This window comes from Equus asinus, chromosome 9 (genome assembly GCF_041296235.1).
Source record: "Equus asinus isolate D_3611 breed Donkey chromosome 9, EquAss-T2T_v2, whole genome shotgun sequence".
Classification (NCBI taxonomy): Eukaryota; Metazoa; Chordata; class Mammalia; order Perissodactyla; family Equidae; genus Equus; species Equus asinus.
This window is the reverse complement of record NC_091798.1, coordinates 31715128-31738349: the sequence shown is the minus strand read 5'-3', so window position 1 is coordinate 31738349 and position 23222 is coordinate 31715128. Positions and strand designations below refer to the sequence as shown.

At 38.7% G+C, this 23222-nt stretch overlaps 1 protein-coding gene across 9 annotated transcripts in view; it reads left to right on the top strand.

Annotated features, from left to right (window-relative positions):
• The window catches only part of FBXO38 (F-box protein 38), a 55361-nt gene that overhangs the window by 26450 nt on the left and 5689 nt on the right, over positions 1 to 23222 (top strand). For 4 of the 9 annotated variants that reach the window (XM_014852575.3, XM_014852577.3, XM_014852574.3 and 1 more), the window contains 8 exons: positions 1457 to 1627; positions 3465 to 3607; positions 4418 to 4628; positions 10949 to 11068; positions 12479 to 12658; positions 14175 to 14909; positions 20092 to 20192; positions 20664 to 20766. In XM_014852575.3, the coding sequence (XP_014708061.1) occupies positions 1457 to 1627; positions 3465 to 3607; positions 4418 to 4628; positions 10949 to 11068; positions 12479 to 12658; positions 14175 to 14909; positions 20092 to 20192; positions 20664 to 20766 (1764 nt within the window). The remainder of the gene's footprint in view (positions 1 to 1456; positions 1628 to 3464; positions 3608 to 4417; positions 4629 to 10948; positions 11069 to 12478; positions 12659 to 14174; positions 14910 to 20091; positions 20193 to 20663; positions 20767 to 23222) is intronic. The other 5 variants (XM_014852580.3, XM_070517229.1, XM_070517228.1 and 2 more) reach the window with 2 other exon arrangements.

Below are 23222 nucleotides of genomic sequence, written 5' to 3'. Positions count from 1 at the left end.
TACTTCTGAAATCCATGTTTTTTCATTTGTTAAATGGAGATAAGACTACTTGGGAAATGGTCTCATCTCCATTTAACAAATGAGAAAATGTGGACTTTTGTTGTTACAATCTCTAACACTTAGAAAACATACAGTAAATGCTAACTTTTACTTTTAGCTGATTTATTGGGCTGAAGAAAAAAGAAACAAAATTGAGTCCGAGATGATGTCATCAGGGTTTTGAAGGAGGGTGACAATCAAGAGACCCCAAGAGCAGGAACGAAGTGGTAGTCTCAAAGGGATGAGTGTAAGACATGGATTTGTCAAGTTAGGCTGCAGCATTTCTGCAGACAGTGCCCAGGTTACAGGGTCAGTTCAAGATTCACCCAATCATACGGCAAGTTTCGAGTCCAAAGGGCAAAAAAAAGATTTTTACCAGGAGGCTAAAGAAAATTGCTCAGCTAAGTTGTAAAGGATGGATTAAGGTATAATCTGCAAGAAATGCCTGTAAAGACCAAAAATGGGGATTATAGGAGAGAATCCGTGAACTATATGGAAAGTGACATTGGGAGAGTTTGGAGTAGATTGGTTGTTTTAAACATGTTCTAAGCTAAAAGTATAAACCTCTGCAACATGCAGGGCAGCTTCAGCAGAGCAACAGGATTTCCTGTGTACTTTGCATCAGTTGATTGCAAGGACTGTGAGGGACCTCTATTGAGTTCCTCTATCCCCAGCACCATTCTGGACATTGAACATATAACTGTAAACTAACTCAGACACAGTCCCTTTTTTCCTTCAAATTGCTCATAGTCAAGTGGACTGTCTGGAGAAAAAAGGACAGGCAGATGAGAGAAATGATACTATGATGAGGCAAGGAATGAGTGTGATTTCCAGTGGCATCATCTACAACGGAGGGTCCTCTTTTACTTATACCCACCCCACTAGTCTCTGACAAGACAATAGGCACTAAAGCCCAGTGGCAGGAGAGGGTGTCTTTAAGTTAGAACTCCACTTTCTGAGGATAGACACGTATTTACTTACTGATACCATGGGCCCTAAAAATGAATCTGCGTTCTCAAAGTTTACTCTTCTCTCCACATGGCCACACCTGACTCCAAAAACATGATCCTCATACTGTGAAAGAGTTACATTTTTTTAAGATTTTATTTTTCTTTTAAAAGGTAAAAATAAAACTTCACCATAAATGTGAACCAATACAATATATCCCTCGTTTTGCTTTAGCAATTTTTGCTTTCTTTTTTCATTTTCTAAATAATTGAAAATAATTTTTTCCTACCAGCTGTCCTTTGACTTTTAATGTAAATTCTTATTTTGCTACCATTCGTACAGAATACCTAACCTAAAATGTACCTGAACTTGATTGTGGACAGATGACACAGAATGATCATAGAGAGTGATCATACTGGCTGGGATGAAGACACTGAAAGGTCTTTTTTTTTTTTAATTGATTTTCTAGGCAGAATGGCTAATGCAGATCTGGTGAAGTACGGTTTGGCTGATGTGGTAGAAAATCCTGGTATCATCACCGATATAGGGATGAAGGCGGTCAATGAAGTTTTTTCCTGTATCAAATATCTTGCAATTTACAATTGCCCCCATCTACATAACCCGTACAATTGGATCTCAGGTACTGTAGGCTTGCATATGGCTATATTTTATTGGTATCGAAATGATATGTATCTTTGTTTTCTGTGTATGGTATGAATTGCATTGCTAATGTAAAATGTAGATATTTTATGTGGATTGTTCATACAAGTTTTGAGAATCTTTGATAACCAAGTTGGAGTATATTCCGCACCTCTTTGAACTCCTGAAATTCTCTGTCTAGAACTTTGCAGTGTCCAGGTTATGGATTCCAGGCCCTGATCCTTATATATTTTTCTATGGGCCAGGCACATAACATTAAGTGTGGGAATTGTTGCCTGGGATATTATAGTTGTTTTCTCTGAATTACTTTCAAATGGCACATCATCTGAAAGGACAAAGTGGGTATGTATAAAAAGACTTTAATTAGGTGACATAGTAACATTAACTTGTAGTGAAATGTTCTATTGCCTTAAAATCCTAGGCTATTTCAGGTCTCTGCTCCCCACCTAATCCCTTGTGTTTAGAAGTGTGACTTGTGCAGTTGGTGTTTTTCCTTATGGGGAGCGTTCATATTCCTCCCTGAGAGAGTAATACTGTTTCTCTTAAGGTGCTTCTTAAATGCCTAAACTCACAAACCTTTAAACAAATTCAGAGCTAGAGAATTTTCACTGTGACATCCTCTTTAACTGAATCAAGCCCCCCGCTCACTGACACCCTCAGAACAGCCTCCTCTGCTGTCCAAGTCACCTCACAGGGCTACGTTGGCTCCTCACAAAGCCTGTCTCCAGGCAGTTTTAGAGCTCAGGGCCTCTGCTGAGGTCACTCATTAGAACGGCTATGTCTCACCCACCAGAAGTGGAATTCTATTCCTGGGCCAGCTGCACCAAGAAGTTATTGTGAAATACAAATTTTAGATTGTAGCAGGTGTAGATCACTTTTAAAAAATAACATTTAGGGCTGGCCCCAGTGGCCTAGTGGTTAAGTTTGGCATACTCCACTTCAGCAGCCTGGGTTCAGTTCCTAGGCACGGACCTATACCATTTGTCTGTCAGTGGCCATGCTGTGGCAGCAGCTCACATACAAAAAGAGGAAGATTAGAAATGGATGTTAGCTTGGGCGGATCTTCCTCACCAAAATAAATAAATAAATAAATAAATAAATAAAATACCACTTATTAGGTTTTTGGTTTTTCTTAAATACAGAAGAGTATAAAGAAGAAAAAAAATGACCTATAATCTCATCACTCAGAACTCCTCTTAACACTTAAAACTAAAACTAATAGAAGCACTTGATAAACAATATCAAACAGTACAGAAAGGTACAAAATGAAAAGTCTCCTCTCTTCAAGGGTAACCACCATGCCTGGTTTCTTGTCTATTCTTCTAGAGATGAGTTTGTCCATATTACACCCTATACATGTATAGCATTTAAAATGATTTATATATACAAAAGGACCTTACTATGTATACACTGTCCTGTAGCTTGTTTTTTGCAGTAAGAATATTTTGGAGCGCTTTCCATATCAGTAGGCATTTTCAGTTCTCCTTCATTCTTTTAATAGCTGTGTAATGTTCTGTTAATGAGCATTTCTTTAACTAGTGTTCTGTTGTTGAATAGGCATGTAGGTTGTTGAGGATCACATTTAAATCAAGGCTGACTGGATTTCAAGTTAATGATTCCCTAGCCATCTGGTTCTCACAATGAAATTACGTAAGGAAACGTCATAGTTTAGAGTCATCAAGCTTTAGAGAAGATCATAAGATAAAAGTTGTTTAAAGAAAAAAGGATTTGAAAGTCTTTGTGACCTATAGCAAAATTCATCAGTAATGGAGAAAGTATTACTTAAATTCTCTCTGGCCATCTCATTCCTTCAACAGACCACTCAAGATGGACTCGGTTGGTTGATATCAACTTAGTGCGATGCCATGCTTTGAAATTGGACTCTTTCGGTCAGTTTATTGAATTATTGCCCAGCCTGGAGTTTATTTCACTGGACCAGATGTTTCGTGAACCACCCAAAGTAAGTTAGATTTGAGAGAGCTTTTGTTTATTTATTTTGATACTCAAGGAAGAAAACAACCTGAGTGATTTTTTTTCTTTCTAATAATATGCCTTCACAGTGTTATAATTGGACTTTTTACTTCCAGCCTCAGTGAAGGCATAGGTTGTAATAACACATGGCCTCTTGTTCTTGTAAATGAGTACTAAGGGATCTCCAGAGTAGGGAAAGAAAAAAGTAAGTGGACAGCTGTCTCCGTCAGTTCTGTAAACTGAAGCTATGGTAAGAGCAAAGGTGAAAATTTGACCTAAGACAAAAATTATTACTCGGAGTAATTAGTTGGGAGATTAAGTCTCTAATTAGGAACCCAAAATATGAATAAGGATGAGAAATTTATTTTGGAAATGCTTCAGTTTCCTGCTATTGGTTGTATACCCTGGGAAATCTGAGGTTGCCCAGTTGTATAAAATGTTATTTTAAAACTACTTAGCAATAAAACTTTATGCTCCCACTCTCACTGCAGAAAGCTCGGGATTTGAGGTCAGAGTGTACTGGGTTTCAAGTCCTAGCTCTACCACTTATTAGTTGTGTGCTATTGGATAGATCTCTTCCCATTGTGCATCTCATCATCTGTAAAGCAAGACCAATAACACTATCTTGCTTGAAGTATTGTGAGCCTTAAATGAGGTCCTTTATGCGTATGTGAAAGTATTTCATAAATAAAGTACTATATATAAATATTCTTATTTAAAGATGAAATGAAGGAATATTAAAAGTGAATTGTTCTATACTAACCCAAATTAATAAGCTTGTGGTTTTGTCTTGCGTTAGGGCTGTGCTCGAGTTGGTCTGAGTGCAGGCACAGGAATTGGGGTTTCCTCAGCCCTTGTGAGTAACCAGAACTCCAACAATGACAATGATAATAATGCCCAAAATAATGCCAACATCCATGACAACAATCACCATCACCCAGATGACTCAGATGAGGAGAATGACTTCCGGCAAGACCTGCAGCCAGGAGAGCAGCAGTTTGCAGCCGACGGTAACCCAGATCTTTTGTGAGCTCCAGATAGAAATGATTTTTACTTTGGATCATATTTCTCTGACTTTTCTGTTCCCTTCTCCCATTTCAGTTTGTCACTATACACATTGGGGGACCTAGCTGGCAAGGCAAATGAGAGGATAGATGACATTTCCCTGTCTGCTTGCTTTAAAGCTATCTTTGTGATGCCACTTGTCCATAGAATCTCTAAGGGTACTTGAAGAATGGGAAAGACTCATAGATGCTCTGGGAATTAGGGTACAATGAGCCCTAGAGGCCTGGCTTCAATGAGATTTAACTTTCAGGATTTAGGCAAAGGAGCATCTTTAATATCTCCCTGACCAACATGAGTGCATTGAACTTGAATGTGAAGACAATGTTTGGATGTTCCGAGAACTCGAAAAATGAGTACCAGTCATGTGCTGGACATTGTGTTGGGCACCTTTCACATAGGTTTCATCATCAAGTCTTTGCAACCACCCAGCAAATTCAGTACATGAGTAATAAAGATCCATTGGCCTTCGCTTATGTAGTTACCCATCCAGTTCTTTAATAGTGACTGAACACCTGCTATATGCCAACCCATGTGTTATTGGGCTTTAACTGCCCCTCTATTGATGAGTGAGGATGAAGTGAAATTGTTTCCTTACCAAATTTTCCAGTTTCCCAATTGACCCTTAAGAACTGGAGAAGGAATCTCTTGTAACCAGTTTTTTGTTGTTGCTCCTTCACCCATTCTGTTGGGCACAATAATTAATGAGAAATAGGGTGTCCTGATGTTATGTAAGTGCTTTTACGATGGAAAGCATACCGTGTATAGAGCGTAATTTCCTTGAGGGTAGCTCTGACTATGCAGGTCCTGACCTGTAGGCATTGTCTTCACTTTCTCACCTCATGGGTTCTCCAGAGAACTCTCCATTTTGGCTGTTGGCAAAGTCACTGGTGACTCCCTTATGAAAGCTAGTGGTCATTTCTCTACTTTCATCTTATGTGACATCTCAGCAGCATTTATCATTGTTGCCCACTTCTGCCTTCCTGAGATATTTTCTTCTCTTGGCATCTCTGAAACCATTTTCCTGCTATCTCATTGGACATGCCTCCTCAGTTTCCTTTGCTTGCACCATGTCTTCTGTTCCGCTTTTGTCCTTGATCTCCCTTGTTCTCTCTATACATTGTCTCTAGATGAGTTCATTCAATCTCATGGCTCCAGTACTAACTATATGCTAATGAATTCTAAACCTTTATTTCTAGCTTTGATCTTTCTACTTTTTGAAGTAGTTGCAGTTATATCCAACTTCATGTTTTTTATTTCCACATGATTACTCTTAGGCGTTTCAGGTTTATGGCTAAATCTCTCCCTAACACCCTCCCCACAAAATACAAAAACAAGAGTGCAGAGGCAGCAGGTGCTGGGGTAGAGAAGGGGGAGTGAGGTCAGGTACTCTCTCTTTGCTTTGTTGTGACCTGAGTGCCTTATGGTCACTGGTACCATAAGGATCTGGACTTTAGAGGATACAGACCATCCATGGGAAACTGTTATAGTAGCTGCAATGCAGAAGTTGCTTAAATCCTATGAATCCCCAGCTGTGGTTGGAATTGATGTACTGGACAGATTATAGACTCTACTGGAAATTTACATGGCCGTAGGCTTCTGAGTACAGCATGGAGAATGCTTTGCATTGTGAAATCACATATTGGTGCAGCAGGGACCAAAACGTGCAAGAATACTGTATTTGATTTAAGAGAGAACACTGGAACTTAAATCTACTAACATTTGAAACTAAGGTTTCAGTAGTTGAGAGACTTCCATACAAAACAAATACTTGAGATGTACAGTATTGTCAAATACAGTATCTTCAAATGCTTTTAAAGGCTGAGAAGCAAAGGAATGAACTACCTAAAAGTCAAGATTGAAGAGTTAAACAGCTTCAACAAGAGGAAGCTTAAGAATACCAAAGATCATGGCAGCATTTGTAGAGAAATGAAGATTAGATTGCTGTAAAACCTTAGGTTCCACAGGTCTCTTGAAGTTGGCAATATATTTATCTGTATTTATTATTACATACACATCAGATTGATTCTTTTGAATAAAAGATAAGGAGCTAGAGAATGGCTATGTGACTTTTGATCAAAACTACGAGTGGAAAGAATTCAAATAAAAGAAAGAAAAATATTTTTAAAAAATAAATGAAGAGTGGTACAGAGATTCAAAATAAAATGGATCAATAGGAATTAATGTTAGTTAAAGTGACTAACATGGATGCTACTACTCTTTGGGTACCAATTTAACAATATTTTTTTTTTTTGAGATTTTATTTTTTTTCCTTTTTCTCCCCAAAGTCCCCTAGTACATAGTTGTATATTCTTAGTTGTGGGTCCTTCTAGTTGTGGCATGTGGGACGCTGCCTCAGCGTGGTTTGATGAGCAGTGCCATGTCCGCACCCAGGATTCGAACCATCAGCGGAACGCGTGAACTTAACCACTCGGCCACGGGGCCAGCCCCAACAATATTTTAAAAATTAGTTTAAAATTGGTATTGACATCTTGACTTTCCTTAATGTAAAGTTTTAAAACTTTTCATTCCTGGGCCTCTACTTGGTTTTGGACCAGTCCCAGAATGAAGCACCAACCCACTCTTTATTGCTCTGTTGTGTTTTACTTCAGCAGCTCACGTGATGTAACTCACTCTAAAAGAAGGGCATTGTATAATTTTAAAAGCCGTTTAATTTGTGTAAGTTAAGTGGCTTTACTTACAAACTACTGTAATAGCTCATGGTGTTTTTTGGTGAAGATTATCATTAAAGTAATATGTGACTCCAGCAAAAATTGATTTCATTTTTACAGAGTACTGTATTAATTTACAAAAATTGTATGATTTGGTAAGGATATAATCTTTATTAGATTTGTACGCCAAGAGTCTTAAGATTTAGAATGCTTCCCTGTGGGCCACTTATGTTAACTGAAACTGTAGGTTTATTACCTGCGTTTTGCAGCACTCTAAAACAAAGGAAGAGGTGTTCATATTTTTTAACAATTCATATTTGCCTCACAGAAAATTACCGTGTGTCAAAATCATGCCTCTGTAATTGCTAAAGCATATTGCCAAATTATTTTAACATAATTACTTTTGGAGTAATTATAACCACAAAGCATAGTTTTGCCTATATGTCATTAACTAATTTTCTGTCTTGATTTAAAACATAAATCCCAGGTACTTACTGCTTTTAAAATTGGCATGCTGCTCCCTTCCCTTTCTACCACCCCCCAAATTAACTTACATTAACCGGTAAGTAAAATTGCTTTGCAGCTTTTGTTTTTGGCAGTAGTTCTCAAGCTTGAGTGTATCAGAATCTCCTGGAGGACTTGTTTAAAACACAAGTTGATGGGCTTCCCCCTCAGCGGTTCTGAGTCAGTGGGTTAGGGAGGGGCCAGAGAGTGTGCATTTCTAACAAGCTCCCAGGTGATGCTGATGCGGCGGGGCTGGGACCACACTTTGAGAACCTCTGATTTATGGAAAACTCTTATTTTTGAAGTCTGAGAGTGAACTACAATGTGAAAAAAATCCCGGTAAATGCATTTTGTTTTATGTGCTGGGGCAGATAATTGTCAACCACTAAATGGTGTTTGTGATCCTAGAAATTGTTGCATGCAAATTATTTTGTTAAAAGGCAATGAGTTCTCCTTTATTTTACAATGTTTAATGAAAGTTATAAATTCCTAATCAGGTTTTATATAAAAGAGAGCAGTTAATATATTTGTAAAACCAGCTCACATCCATTAAGGTTTATGATTATATTTTTTTTACAACTGAAATTACATTTCAGCTGAACAAAACATCAAGTAAACATTGATACTAGGTTAAAAGATAGCTTAGATAATTTTGGTAAGTTAAAATTGTTCTGAAAAAGGTGTACCGCCCTCATGATAAAATATTTTAAACAAAGAAAAAAATCAAAACCAAGAATCACTTGCACCTTCCCTAGCCCAAAGGTACGAGCATCTCATTTAATTATTGGAGGCATAAATTAAGATGTTTATCCTTTTTTACTACCACCTGCCTGCTCTCCACAGCATCGAGTCCTTTAGCAAGTCTTGTGACCATCTCTAAAACATCTCTCCAGTCCTTCTACATTCTTCTTTTCCATTGTACCATGACTGTACCAGGCCCTTTTTACCTAAATGTTTTAATAGCTTTCAAACTGGTCTCACTACTTTCTTGCTCAGCTAAAACTGGTTCTTAGAGCAGCCAGGGCGTTTAAAACATATACCAGACAATGTTGCTCCCTTACTTAAAACTTTGCACTAGCTTCCCACTATCTTAGAAAAAAGTCCAGTTTCTTGATTTGGGCCATAAAGTCTACATGATCCAGCCTGTCTGCACTTTGTACTGCTCCCAAGCTCGCACACCATATTTGAACATGCCGCACTGGCACCTACTGTTACACTTAACTACTGCCTCTTCTTAGGATGTCCCTCCCTCCATCTTTGTGTGGCTGGCTCCTTCTTGACATTTAGGTCTTAGCTTAAATGTTAATCTCAGAGATGTCTTTTCTTACCACCTTACTATTTTTTTTTTATTGAGGAATAATTGACATAAAACATCATATTAGTTTCAGGTATACAATATAGTGATTCGATATTTATATATTTTGCAAAATGATGACCATGATAAGTCTAGTAAACATCTGTCACCATACAGAGTTACAATATCTTTTTTTTCTTATGATGAGAAGTTTTAAGCCTTAGTTTCTAAGCCTCAGTTTCCTCAACTGCAAAAATGAGACTAGTAATAATGTCCTCATAAGATTGCTTTGAGATAAATAAGGTGTATAAAAGTATTTAGCATAGAGCCTGATGTACTCTCTGTATGAGTATGTACACATTAATTACTGATTGTTCGTAATTATTCATAAGAATTGAATGAAAGAAGAAAATTGATTGGCTTTTATATGGAAGGTTTCTAGGCAAGGTCAGTCCTCATTTTGGCATTAAATGAAATGTAGATCTTGAAGGCTAGAGCTGGACGGGAATTTGGGGTGGAAGATCGAACATAAGTGGGGAATGTGCTGCTGTGTATATTAAAGACCAAAGCACATCCCATTGTCTCCATGAAGTCTCAGACCTTTCCATTGTAGATTCCAGTGGCATTTATCTGAATGATGTCTCTCTGGCTTAATCATATTTTGCCTTGTTTTCTTTGTTAACTCTATGAATTTGTCTTGTTTCCTTAAGTAAATTCTTTAGTTCTTTCAGAAACAGGATCTTGTTTTCTCTTGTGTTGGTTTATTCATTTCACTCACAGGGGTGGGTGGGGTGTTTCCAGCAGTAGTTATTGGGCATCCCTAGGCCTTGAGGTGTAGCGGGGAAGAAGGTTGACACAGTCTCCGCTGCCCTCTGGGTTGTGAGTGAGCCGTGCGGGGGAAGGATAGTATTGGTGCTGTCCTGAGTAAACTGAGCTCAGGCTCACAGGCTTAGCGAGTAGGAGGGTGCTGGATTTAGCACCTTGAGTACTGACTTGAGGGATTTGGATTTAATCTTGTAAAAAGCTGGCAAAGCCAGGAATTATTTTATTTGGGGTCCTCTTGGAAAAGTGACCATTTTATCTTAGGAAGATATAGTAAACTGATTGAAGCTGAAATTGTTCGCTGTACTTATCCTCTGCAAAAATATAAATAAAATCGTATGTTCGTTCCTATTCAGTGATAGGCACCGTAGTGAAGACTTTGGTGCAAATAAAACATTTGAGTGATGTTAAAATGTTAAAAATGTACTTAGTGTATTTGTTAATTATGCTTGCCACACATTAGCCAAAAATGATACCGTAGCGTCTAGGGAGTAGGAAAAGAAACATACAGTTTGAACTTGCCTGCCCAATACATCCTGGTTTAGCTAGCAGACTCTACAAGATTAATTGCTTATAAGATGATCATAAGGTCTCCAGTGGCTGGCTGTCACTATCTTCACGCTAATAGCTTAGAGGGAGACAAACAGTTGCCTCATACAGCCCTCCCTGGTAACATCTTCAGGAATGAACATGGTGCTCTCTTCTCTCAGCTGTGTGCCTTTCTCCCTGCTTTCATCCTACAGTGATGAAATTTCTCCACCAAGTGGTCCTTTCCCATCCATGATTTCCTCTCTTATAGAATAATTGGACACTTCTTGTTAATGTCTGTTGTTGCACAATCATATGCTATTCTTCCAGAGTGGGGCTAATAATCACAGAGCTGTTCATTTCTCAGGGGTGTCACAGCTTTGCCTGCCATTTTGGTTTTTGTAGACCTTTCCTGGTTTTACTTTGACTGTTTTTATTTTTCTTTAAGCATTGAATGAGATGGAAGACATGGTGCAAGAAGACGGAGAGGTGGTGCCTGAGAGTGGACATGAGACTCCAGCTCACAGCCAGGCAGTTATTCCTGTGGATGTTGACGAGGAACAAGCAGGTAATCATGTGATTTCCTACGTTCACGGTTCTGAAAACTAGGGCCTGACTCTAATGAAGAAGTAAAACACTGAGAATGATTGTTTTTTGACATTACAGCTAACGGTGTCTTACATGCTTTCTATTATGGAGGCCTGTATTATATTGATGTTCGCCTTGCTGCATGTGGATGTGTATCTAATTAAAGCTTGGTTTTGAGTTTTTGTAACTACGGCAACAACTCCTTTTTTTATATTGGCATATGCACTTGCATGTTTGTGTGTGTATAGAAAAAGACAGCACTCAAATTGTTGATGGGAAAATAAATAACCTGATTAAATATTCTGCTTGTCCTCTCCCTTCATTTTTGTGGGGAGGAGAGGTTGACCTGGTTTAGTAAACAGACCAAGATCTAGTCTCCGTTTGCCATTAGGTGACTTATGGCACACTATAGAGTCATAAAGCTTTTAAAGATTACCTAATACAGCCCTTCGTTTTACAGATGGGAAAACCAGTATTTTTTCAGAAATTTGAATGATTTGCTCAAGACTACTCAGTCTATGATCAAGGGACAGAATTGAGATCAGAACTCAAGTTTTCTTACTTTTAGTCTGTTGGAAATCTACCTTGTCTTTGAATTGAAAATAACTACCCTTGTTTTAAGTATCTTACAGATGAAGTCACTTATTCACCAAGTATTTATTGAGTGCCTACCCTGTGCCAGGCATCGTACAATGTGACAGGACAAAGACAAGCAAGGTTCCTTGGAGCCTTACATTTTATTGGTGGAATGAATATCAGTCACTTGTCGGAGAGAATTGGGTCATAAGAGCTAGAGGCTTACAACATGTACTGCCAAGCAGATAAAGCATAGCATTTTTTGCATGAATAGAAATACTCAAATAAACAAACTGTAACATGCATCTAGCCTTTCAAGAACATATCTGCTACAGCCAATGAGATAAGACCTTTACTCAGTTAAGAAGAGTTCTCACCAGTCCCATAGATGTCTGAGGTTCACTTTCATTTGCTTTGCCTTCATTCATACATTTATAAAATTGGGAAAATATCTAGTTCATTTTTTTAAATGATTATTATGACTGTGATTTTGATTATTTTTAGGATGATTTATGTGACTTTTTCAAATATTGAAGGTCCCGAAGAGGGGATGCCATATGATGTTCTATTTTAACTTGCCTTTAGAAATGTATAATGTTGGTTGGCATATTAGTCATACCTAAAGTTTACATAATGCTTTAGAGTTAAAGTGCTTTCACAGTATCTCATCCAAGTATATATTCCATTAAAATGAGTGATAGGGGAGGCTACATACAGCTAAAACATTTCTGTGATCCCAGATCCCTGGAGACAGCACTGTGGGCGAGAGCCTTTCTTGGGCAAAAAGTAACTTTTGGCCTGTGCTTTGTTTTAGGACCCAGTGGTCTTCAGCGTGTAGTAAAACCAACCCCAGTTACTGTTCACGATTCAGAGAGTGATGATGAGGAAGACAGTCTGGAACTCCAAGAAGTCTGGATTCCTAAAAATGGTGCTCGGCGTTACTCTGAGCGTGAAGAAAAAACAGGAGAGTCATTGCAGTCCAGGGAATTGTCAGGTGAGAGGCTGTCTTACTCTGGCCTGTTAGTGGGAATCCTCATGAGAACTGATACGTTGGCCTTTATATAATGTGTCCCTGCCACAACTTGGGGTGAAGTTAATATTCCTTATGAAATGTGACAGGAAGCAAGAAAAGCAGTAGCCCGAGGGAGAGGGGACTGTGAATGGTGCTGTCGAGAGCAGGTGGAGCACAGGAAAAAGACTGTGGAGTCAGGGCTCGGAGAAGAGAAGACGTGAGCATTGTGAGCCCCACGCTGGAGGCTTTAGGAAGTTGTGGCATCAGGGCATCAGGGCTTAGGGAGAGGCCTGGGCCTCATGTGAAGGATGACAATTGAGGCCTCCAGAGCAGTGAGAAACCACCTTTTCCCAGGTGCCCATCTGTCCAGTGTGCTCAAGGAATGATGTGGCTAGCTGTGCTTGAGGGAGTCCTAAAGTATGTTCTTAGAAACCTCTGTCTCCCTTGAAATCTAGTCAACAGCCTTCTGCCATTGGCCTCACCGAGAAACTATAATTCTCTTAACTTTTAGGTTCATGCTTCTTCCTTGTCTTGCCTTCCCTTCTGTTTCTCAGAACCATGTGCTTACCACTTTTCAGCAAAGGATGAGATTTTTTAAAATCGTCCACGCATTTTTCCTTGGGTGCCCCACTCCTTAATATGTTTGAATGTTCAGTATACACTTAACACTGAACCTGAAATATAGATACACTTCTGTATATGGAAAGCTCAATTCTTTAGATCTAGAATAACTTACTAACTGACTGATTACTCAATTCTTATTTTATTCCTGTTAAAAAGTTCAGATATCTTTACACTGTGGTTGAAAGGAGCTTTTATGGAAACTGAAATTTAGAAAAGTAATGTAAGCAGCTGACTAAACCTAATACTTCCTAGAAAGTTCAGTTTCTGAATTTAGAAACTAGATCACCTGTCAGCCAGATTTAACTTTATTGAAGTATTCCTATATATGTCTGTGTATTGAGCCTTACTGTGCCCCAGGTACTGTGTTAGGTGCTATGAGGGATACAGAGATGAGTAAGTCATGATCTCTCTCTAGGGCACTTGTAGTCTGGTTAAAGAGGTCAGAAACATAGATAATAATATTATAGGGCATATACTACAATGGCTTTGGGGTGGGGGTGCAAAAGAGATTGAACAGAAGTCCAAGGCTGAAGAATTGCTGGGAACAAAGGCCCCAAGGTGGTAAGGCAGGGACATATTCAGAGAAAAGTTTGGGCTGGAGTGTAGAGTGCGTGCGTATAGAGGGGACAGGAATGGAAAGTTAGTTTGGAATTAGATTACGGTGAGCACTGAGGGCTGAGCTAAGGAGTATAAACCAGGTAGGCACGAGGGAGCTGGAGAGAATTTTTGAGCAGCTGAGTGATGTGGTCGCCATTATACTTTAGGAAAATTAGTGTTCATTGTGTCCTGTTCCAGATTTACTCTTGCCTTTTGTCCAGAATTTGTACTGAAATCTTTTCTTTTCCTTGGGCCATTCTTCTTTTTCTGTAAGCAGTAAGTGGAAAAGGCAAGACTCCACTTCGAAAGAGGTACAACTCCCATCAGATGGGCCAGTCGAAGCAGTTTCCCCTCGAGGAAAGCAGCTGTGAGAAAGGCTGTCAGGTCACCAGTGAGCAGATCAAAGCCGATATGAAAGCAGCTAGGGATATTCCTGAAAAGAAAAAAAACAAGGATGTTTATCCCAGCTGCAGCAGCACCACCGCCAGCACAGTGGGAAACTCCAGCTCACACAGCACTGCTTCTCAAAGCCCCGACTTTGTAAGGACGGTGAACAGCGGCGGCTCTTCCGAGCCTAGCCCTACAGAAGTGGATGTGTCCAGGCAGTGTGTCTGCTCCCCCGGTGGGTCAGAGGACTCTGAGGCCATGGAGGAGGGAGATGCAGAGAGTTCTGTCTGCCCCAGATGCTGCTGTCACAGGCCCCAGGAATCCCAAAGGAGAACTAGCAGGTGTTCTGATGAGGAACGTCCTTCAACCAGCCGAGCCTGTGTTGTGAATGGCCCGGATGGTACGAGATCCGCCTTTTCCTTTAGGACTCTGCCACAAGGGGGGTCTTCAGGCCCAGCACATGATGAGAGGACTAATGGGAGTGGCTCTGGGGCTACAGGTGAGGACAGGAGGGGGAGCTCCCAGCCTGAGAGCTGTGCCGTGCAGTCTAATGAAGACTACCCTCGGAGGCCCCTAACAAGGGCCAGGAGCAGACTCTCCCATGTACCGCTGGTATCTGAGTCAGGTATGACAATGCTGCAGGCTTAGCAACTGCAGGTTAGGACTTGAGAAGGGCATTAGCTCGTGCCATAAGTTTTCTCATATAAAGCCAGTTTGGCAGATTGAGTTCTCTGTTGGGGTTTCTGTGATCATACAGATTTTGAACTAATTTTCTGCAGTGGGGGGTTGGGGGACAGCATGCAAAATAGCTTGTAAAACAGCCAACCCAGAAAAACTCAAATAGTTACGCTTCTAAGAAAAATATAACTGTATGTATTGACCCTAAATATGATACTGATTCTGTTGTCTTAAGTCCCAGTAGGTAAACTCTGCTCCCGTCCCACACTTAGAGAAGTCTTAACTCTTAGTGAACTTTTAAACCTTAGCCAAAAAGTGAGGGCCTGAAGTGGCTGGGGCCGGGTGAACATGTATGGGTGTACCCCTATATCTGCCTGTACAGTACTTAGTAATTTTTTCTGAAGTCTAGTTTTGCTTCCAGTTAGGTTTGCCAGGAGATAAGCAGGTAAGTAAGTAGTTTAGCTGAGAATTATTTTGGTGAAGGTATACTCAAAACATACATACCCGTATAAGCTCATTAATGATTTATAATGTGTATACCAAGGCATTGGATTGGGTGGGGGGTAAGTACATTTCTTAATCATAATTCTGTTTATATTTCTGACTTTATTTTAAAGTAATCTCTCCTGCCTTTATTAAGTCATGAATACCTGTCAATGTATAATAATATATTTTAATTTTCTCCAAGTCTCAATTTTAAAATCTTAAAATCAGCCCCAGAACATAGAGTCAATGCTTTTTTATATACTAAATAGAGCTGATTGAATCATGTGCTCTTAAACTAATAAAAATAAGCTTTTATAGGATAAATATGAGACCTTAATTATGTTTATATTATATCATAGTAGTATAAACTCGTATTAAAATATGAGTTATATTTGAAGATTTTGTTATGCTTTGCAAGGACTAGTTCTGCCATACGATGAAAATACTTTTCCCAGCTTGAATTTTAAATGCTTTAAGATACCCTTTTTTACATATAACATAAAATTTACCATTTTAACCATTTTGAAGTGTACAGTTCATTGGCGTTAAGTGCGTTCACACTGTTCTGCAGCCGTCACCACCATCCATCTGCACTTTGTCATCATCCCAAACTGAAACTCTGTACCCATTAAACAGAAGCTCCCCTTATGACACCTTTTGTTGCATGGTTTTTCATATTTGTAAAATCAGATCTACATGTTTACCTTTATAATGTCTTTATTTTTATGCTGTAGAAGGCCTTCCCTACTCCTGGTTCAAATAACTGTTCACATCTTCTCATTCTTTTATTCATTTATATTTTACGGGTTTTTTTTTTTTTTTTTTTTTGATGAGGAAGATTGTCCCTGAACTAACATCTGTGCCAGTCTTCCTCTATTTTGTATTCGGGATGAGCCCACAGCATGGCTTGACAAGTGGTGTAGGTCCGGACCTGGGATCTGAACCTGTGAACCCCACCCCACCGAAGTGGAGCACGCAAACTTAACCACTGCACCACTAGGCGGGCCTGCCCCTTGGGTTCTTTATTGTAATCTGTGGAAACTAACTTTATTTTTTTATTTCAAATTGTCACCAAGTTGTCTCAGTAGTATTTATTGACATCTATTCTCGTGTCCTTATTTTGAAATGCTCTTTGATCATGTACCTGAGATAGACTTAGGTTTATCTCTGGGCATTCTATTCCACTCCAGTGTTCTGTCCTCTTTCATTATTGTTTTTCAAAATTTTCTTGGCTTGTCATGCATTCATTATTTTTTTAGTTGTATTTGAGAATAATTTAGTCAAGCTCCAAAAGCAAATCTTCTTGGTTTGTTTGCAATTCTGTTACATTGATCAACTGAAAAGATAATTGTCATTTTTACAGGATTGAGTCTTCCTATTTAGGGACTACTTTGTCTCCAAGTTTGTCTTATGTCTCTTGGTGAAGTTTTACAGTTGTTGCTTTGTTTTGGTTTGGTTTACTATAGATCCTTCACATTAAACCATAGGGGCTTTGACTTCTTTTTTGCCTTATGTTGTGCTATATCCCCTTTACCATTTCCTTCTGATTTGTCTCATCACTAGAACTTTTTCTCAGGACAAATAATTCCCTAGAATTAAAAAGAGAAAAATTTCATTTATGTAGTTCTTTTTACTTTTTTGGGTAAATTGCATCTGTTATCTTGTGACTTTTTTTTTCAATTTGAGAAGACTTCTAATATATGTAGCTAATGTGTGTATAGTAGGTAAATTATTTCCGAATATTTTTTAAACACAATACAAATGTCCATTTACTTTCAATAACAACTCTTCTGGAGAAATGTCCAAGTACTGATTTTTAATAGTATCCAGATCTCTTTTGGAAAGAAGAAGTTATTTGGGTGGCTTTCAACTGGTTATTTTTAATGTTATCTAGCATGTTTTTGATATCCATGGGCCATTCTGCTTTAAAAGTTTTAAGGAGAAAAATCCAATCTAATAAAGGAACAAACTTGGTTGAATGTTACGGATTTTTTTAAATCACTTCAGAGAAAACATTTGAGTTTTTTAATTTGGTTTTCAGTGTATGGCCTTATGTAGTTACTTGTCTTGTGAATTCCTATGTGGGGAATAAATGCCTGTAAGTTGTTCTTTTTTATCCTCATTATATAATACTTTATAAAATAAATACTGCAAAAATAACTAATGGGATTGTCAAAGAATAGCATTTAAGGTGAATATGGTATGGTTCTCCTAAATACTAACCTCCTTCCTTGACACCCTAAGACTGGATTGGTCTACTTTTCTGTATTTCTCTAGCACTTCTGCACTAATGCTAACTACACTGTGTTGTGATTCCATGTTTTACTGTCTATCTTTCCAATAGACTATGAGCTCCATGAGGGCAGGGACAGTGTCTGCTTGTTCACCATTATATTTCCAGCCTCTAGCACAATGTCTTACATGGTATGGGGCTCAGTGAATAACTGTGAACTTAATAAGTGGTAGGAACCATCATATGAGGTATGTTAATACTGATGGATATATGAAATCACTAATAATTGTCCCTAAACAAAAGGGAGGCATGAGAAAATAACAAACACAATGAACTCTTGTTTTCCTTTTACGTTGGGAAACCTTTGTTTTGCAAGGTTATCTACATATAAAGTGTGACTTAGCTTTATAACCTTTCTTAGAAGACATAAACTGCCAATTTGGGCACTCTGGAGAGCAGGAAATTTAACTTTGAATACTATATTCTGATCAATTAAAGAGGAGTGGAGAGAGCTATCTAGGAAGGTGAGAAGTTTGGAAATTGGATCAGAAAAGGAAAATGCTAAAAAAGATTTTTATTTGAACACTGTCACGAAGGAATGGAGAAAGACCTTTTTTTGTTTTTCGATTGTTTTTATTTTCATGGTACTGGGAGAGGGAACCAGGACCGATTATTGGTTCTAACATGTGTGTGAATTTTGGCTGTCACGTGAAAGGTGCTGCATTTAGAAGATTCTTTGTCAATGAAGATAATTAGATTTTGCATCAGGTTTCTTCAGGAATAGTTTTCATGTTTTTCCAGAACCCCAGGGTTTTGCTTGGGTTCAGGGTCCTTGGAGGAAGTTTGATGGGTAGAACTCTTGGGCTCCCTTTTAGGCTTCAGCCAAAGCAGCTGCTTTCAATTGTTTCGCATAGTAGGGTTTCACAAAGATTTCAAATGGTGGAGGAAAGGGTTCAGGTGTGTCAAAAAAACAGTTGGACTAGGTCTCTAGACTTCCCATCTAACCCAAAACCATTGGAAATTTGCAGTATTCGAACCTTGTATCCCTGTCTTTCTTTGTAATCTTTCATGTTCGAAGTTAGAGATTTACCAGGCGGAATATTTGTAATCTCGTGGTGTATCTGAAAGAGCACCATGGTGGGATTTAATCTGTGAGGGTCAACCTTATTTCATTCAGTATCTGCTCTGCTACAGGCTGATTATAAAAAATGAGGACAGGGACTTTTAGTGTCTTGTTTTAGAATATATGTATGCCTGTTTAGTCTTCGAGATGAATTTAGAACGTGTATTTAAATAAACTCAACATAATATTTGCTTTTATAATTAAACTATAATATTTTAGAACAATACTAGTAAATGAATTAGAGCTTTACTAACCATGGTTTGGCAGATAAGAGATTGCAGGTTTTCTAGCATAGTGACTGGCACCAGATTGCCTGGATTTGACGCCTAGTTCTACCACTTACTCCTTGGCAAGCTATTTTACTTTCCCATGTCTCAGTTTCCTAATCTGTAAAGTAAGGAGAATAATAAATCTATCTCAGAGGGTTATTATAAGGATCACATTAGTTAATACAAGTAAAACCCTTAGAAAAGTGCCTGACACACAGTAAGTGCTCAGTAAATATTTGCTATTATTTTTATTCCATTTATGTAACTGTGATGCATTCATTCATTCATTCAGTGAATGTTGAGTGCTAGTTCATTCAGTAAGTGTTCATTTTAGCTCATTGCTAGTGGCTGACATTGATACAAAGATGAAATAAGACACTGTTGCCTTCAAGAAAGTTTTAGCTTAAATAGCAAAACAAAACAAATATATAGGGGATTACAGAACCATATATAATGTTTGGGGATCCGGATGACTTGTTAGAGCAGGTGGCATTTGAGCTGGACCTTTCAGGGATGGGTGGTATTTCAAAAGGTGAAGTCAGGAAAGGTGTTCTGGGCAAGAAGAAGCTAGAATGATTATTGGCTTCAGAGGTATTGTCAATGGGAGATGACTAGGATATGGTATGGAATAGTTGAGAACAGGTGGGACTAAAGCACAGCTCCAAATGTCAGGCATTGAAACGTATGTGCTAAGAGATAGTCAATAATTTAAAGTTGTTTAGCGGGAAGGTAGTGACCTTAATCGGAGTGACTAGAGATGAGAATGTTAATTAGGTTGTTGGAATGGCCCAGGTATGAAAAGGGATATTAAGTTTGATGTAGATGTGTTTGAGATAAGGGAGGGCGATCTTGCTTTGGAACAGTCTGTTGGAAAGAGCGATCTGACTGTATTCCATTGGGAACCAAGTCACAGATTTGAGAGTTGCCTTGATGGAGTTTATACATATGCAGTTGAATGTGCTCTCTTGAAGGAAAGAAAGCAAGGCTAAAATCTGGATTTCCCTGTTGCTTTTTCTAGAGGTTGCCAAAACAAAGTCACGTCATGCCATGAAGCGGAAGCGGACAGCAGATAAGTCTACCAGTACCAGTGATCCTGTGATTGAGGATGACCATGTCCAGGTGAAGGGAAAGACTCTCACTTACCTTTCAGTCTAGCCAAGTTCCTGAATGATGGAAAGAGACTCAAGTTTCCATTCTTATATAATTTCTTTGCCCTAAAGGGAAGAAATTGGTAACAGCTGCTTATCACTTGTGCCAGTGGAAACATTTGAGCTTTAAAAACAAAAGTCGGCCTGTGGCTGAGTGGTTAAGTTTGCATGCTCCTCTTCAGTAGGCGGCCCAGGGTTTCGCTGGTTTGGATCCCGGCTGTGGACCTAGCACCACTCATCAGGGCACGCTGAGGCAGCGTCCCACGTAGCACAACCAGAGGGACCTACCATTAGAATATACAACTATGTACCAGGGACCTTTGGGGAGAAGAAGAAAAGAAAAAAGATTGGCAACAGATATTAGCTCAGGTGCCAATCTTCAAAAAAAAGAAAAGAAAAGTATAGAGTGATACATCTAACTTTTTAATTTTTCTCGTTGTAGGTCCTTGTATTAAAGTCCAAAAATCTTGTTGGAGTTACTATGACCAACTGTGGAATCACAGATCTAGTGCTAAAAGACTGTCCGAAGATGATGTTCATCCATGGTAGGTATTTAGGTCCATGTCATTCAAGAGCATCAAGAATGAGTTTAAAGAATTAAGGACTCATAAATACTACAATAACATTACTATATATAACATTTTTTCAAAGGAATCCTTATGTTGGATTCTTTCTAATTCTGTCCTCATTCTGTAGTTCTCAAATAATTACGCCATAGTATTTGTGAGGGACCATGTGCAGAGACTTGGTTCATCTTTTAAAATAGCCTCCCCTCCCATTTCTTCCAAATGGTGACTGCTTCCTAATCTGACACAGGAGATGAACAACCTGTATGGGCTTTGGAGTCAAATAGACCTCAGCTTGCATCCTGCCTCTGCCATTTGCTAACAGTGTCATGTTGGACGTGTTTTTGTAAATGTTTTTTGAGGGGAGTGATGACTGGGCCTTAAGTGCTTAACTGCTGTGTATTTGATTGATATGATCAGTCATAACCACAATTCATGGCACATTATCATTAGTCCAAGCCCCACTTTGCTTTTTTGGTCGCATTTGTCCTACACTGCCAATTCCACCAGCTCCCACCATCTATACTTGTGTATTTAATATATGTCTCTCCGGTCTATCTTTCGTATCTTTACTTGTATACATATTTCTCTCTAAACAAACAATAGGGTATTATTTTGTGTGAGCTTTAAAAATTTTAGATACATAGTATGTCCTGTACATGATCTTAGTTTTCCATTTTCACTCAAAATTATATTTTTGATATCTATCTGTGTAAAATTATGAAAATCTGACTTGTTTCTTGCCTTGGGCAAGTTATATATTCTCTGTGTTCATTTTTTTCAATCTGTAAAGTGCATAATTGTACCTTATAAAGCATTTGTGAAGGTTAAATGCAGTGATTGGATATACAGTAGAGGGTCTGACCTCTAGTAAAAAGCCTAGTAAATGTTAATTTGTATTATATTAGTATTGCAAAAAAATATTTAGGAACCTTCTTTTCTTTGCACTTCTACAATACTGGTAGTAAATAAAACATAGAAATCTTTATCAAACATGTTGTCTTAAACTAGGAGAATCCCAGAAAGGAGAGAGAAAACTTAGATTTAAATACTACCTCTCTCCTGAATTCTAGAAGACTCCAGTCCTGGGGGCCCTAGACCCCATGTTCACCCTTAAGGGGTGGTACTTTACTCAATACCAACCAACAGGGTCTTAAAACATCTAATAAATGACTATCTCCTACTAGAATTTCCTCCTGAAACAGAACAGGAGCCCCTCAAAAGCTCAGCGGTCGAAACAGCAGGGGAGCCCAGCCCAACTTCAGGCAGCATTGTAAGAGCTTGCAGGCTGTCAGCATCTCCCCTCTGAAAGTCTGAGACTCTAACTCTCAACCTTCGGCCTCCGCTGGTTGACTTCTCATTCCTTTCTCTGCTTTGAGCTCTGAGAATCTGACTGATTTTCACCTCTGTGCTTGACTCTCTGGTGATTGTTTCCATATTTTGTCTAACTTACTAATGGATCACATGGCCTCAGGCCCTGCCTTTTGCCCTTAAACCAAATTGTTCAGCTCAGCTTATCATGGGACAGAGGATCTTAGGTAAGTAGCTCAGTCCCTAGACACCCACTGACCAAGTCAATGGTGGATGAGATGACTAAATGAGATTAGAACTGACCTTAGCCATGTCTGGTTTTATAGCAGAGAACCGCTGAACCATATCGCTATCTAGTCCTCCCTCTCTCTCCTCCTTTCCTGTCCCCAGCACTGCTTCCCCTCCCTCCTGCCATGTCACAGAAGGCGAAAATGAGTCTGAAAGGCAGGAGACTTGCTCAGTGTTCAAATGTCAGAGTTAGTTACAGGCCTAGATTGCTCAGGAAGATAATGGCATTTGAGTCAAGGATGTTATAGTAGCTGTCTTTGTGAAATGTTAAAAAGATCAAGTATATTGGCCTTATGGTTTTATAATATCTTTCTTCTGATTCTCTCTCTTGAGTTGGACCAGGTTGAAATCTATGATAAAAATTGGAGCAGATTGAAATTTGAGATTAAAAAAAGGGAAGGAGATATTTTTCTGAAGTTGGTATACTATTGTAGTTAAATGTGTTTAATCACAAGCCAAATACTGTAAAATTTCATTCCCCATAGGGAAGATAGAAAACAACCAAACACACGGACACAAAGAATAGATTGATGTTACCAATCTATTACCAGAGGGGACGGGGAGAGTGGGGAGAATGAAAGAGGTAAAAGGGCACAGATGTATGGTGACAGATAGCAGTTAGACTTTGGATGGTAAAGACAATGTAGTCTACACAGAAATCGAAATATAATGATGGACAGCTGAAATTTATAGAATGTTATAAACCAAGATTACCTCAATAAAAATTTTTTTAATTAAAAAAATATGTTTATTATATCACAGTTACTTTTGTCTATAATCCCACATTTTATATGTTAAACAGGAAGAATATTTAGTCATGTTTCAGACCAGCACTT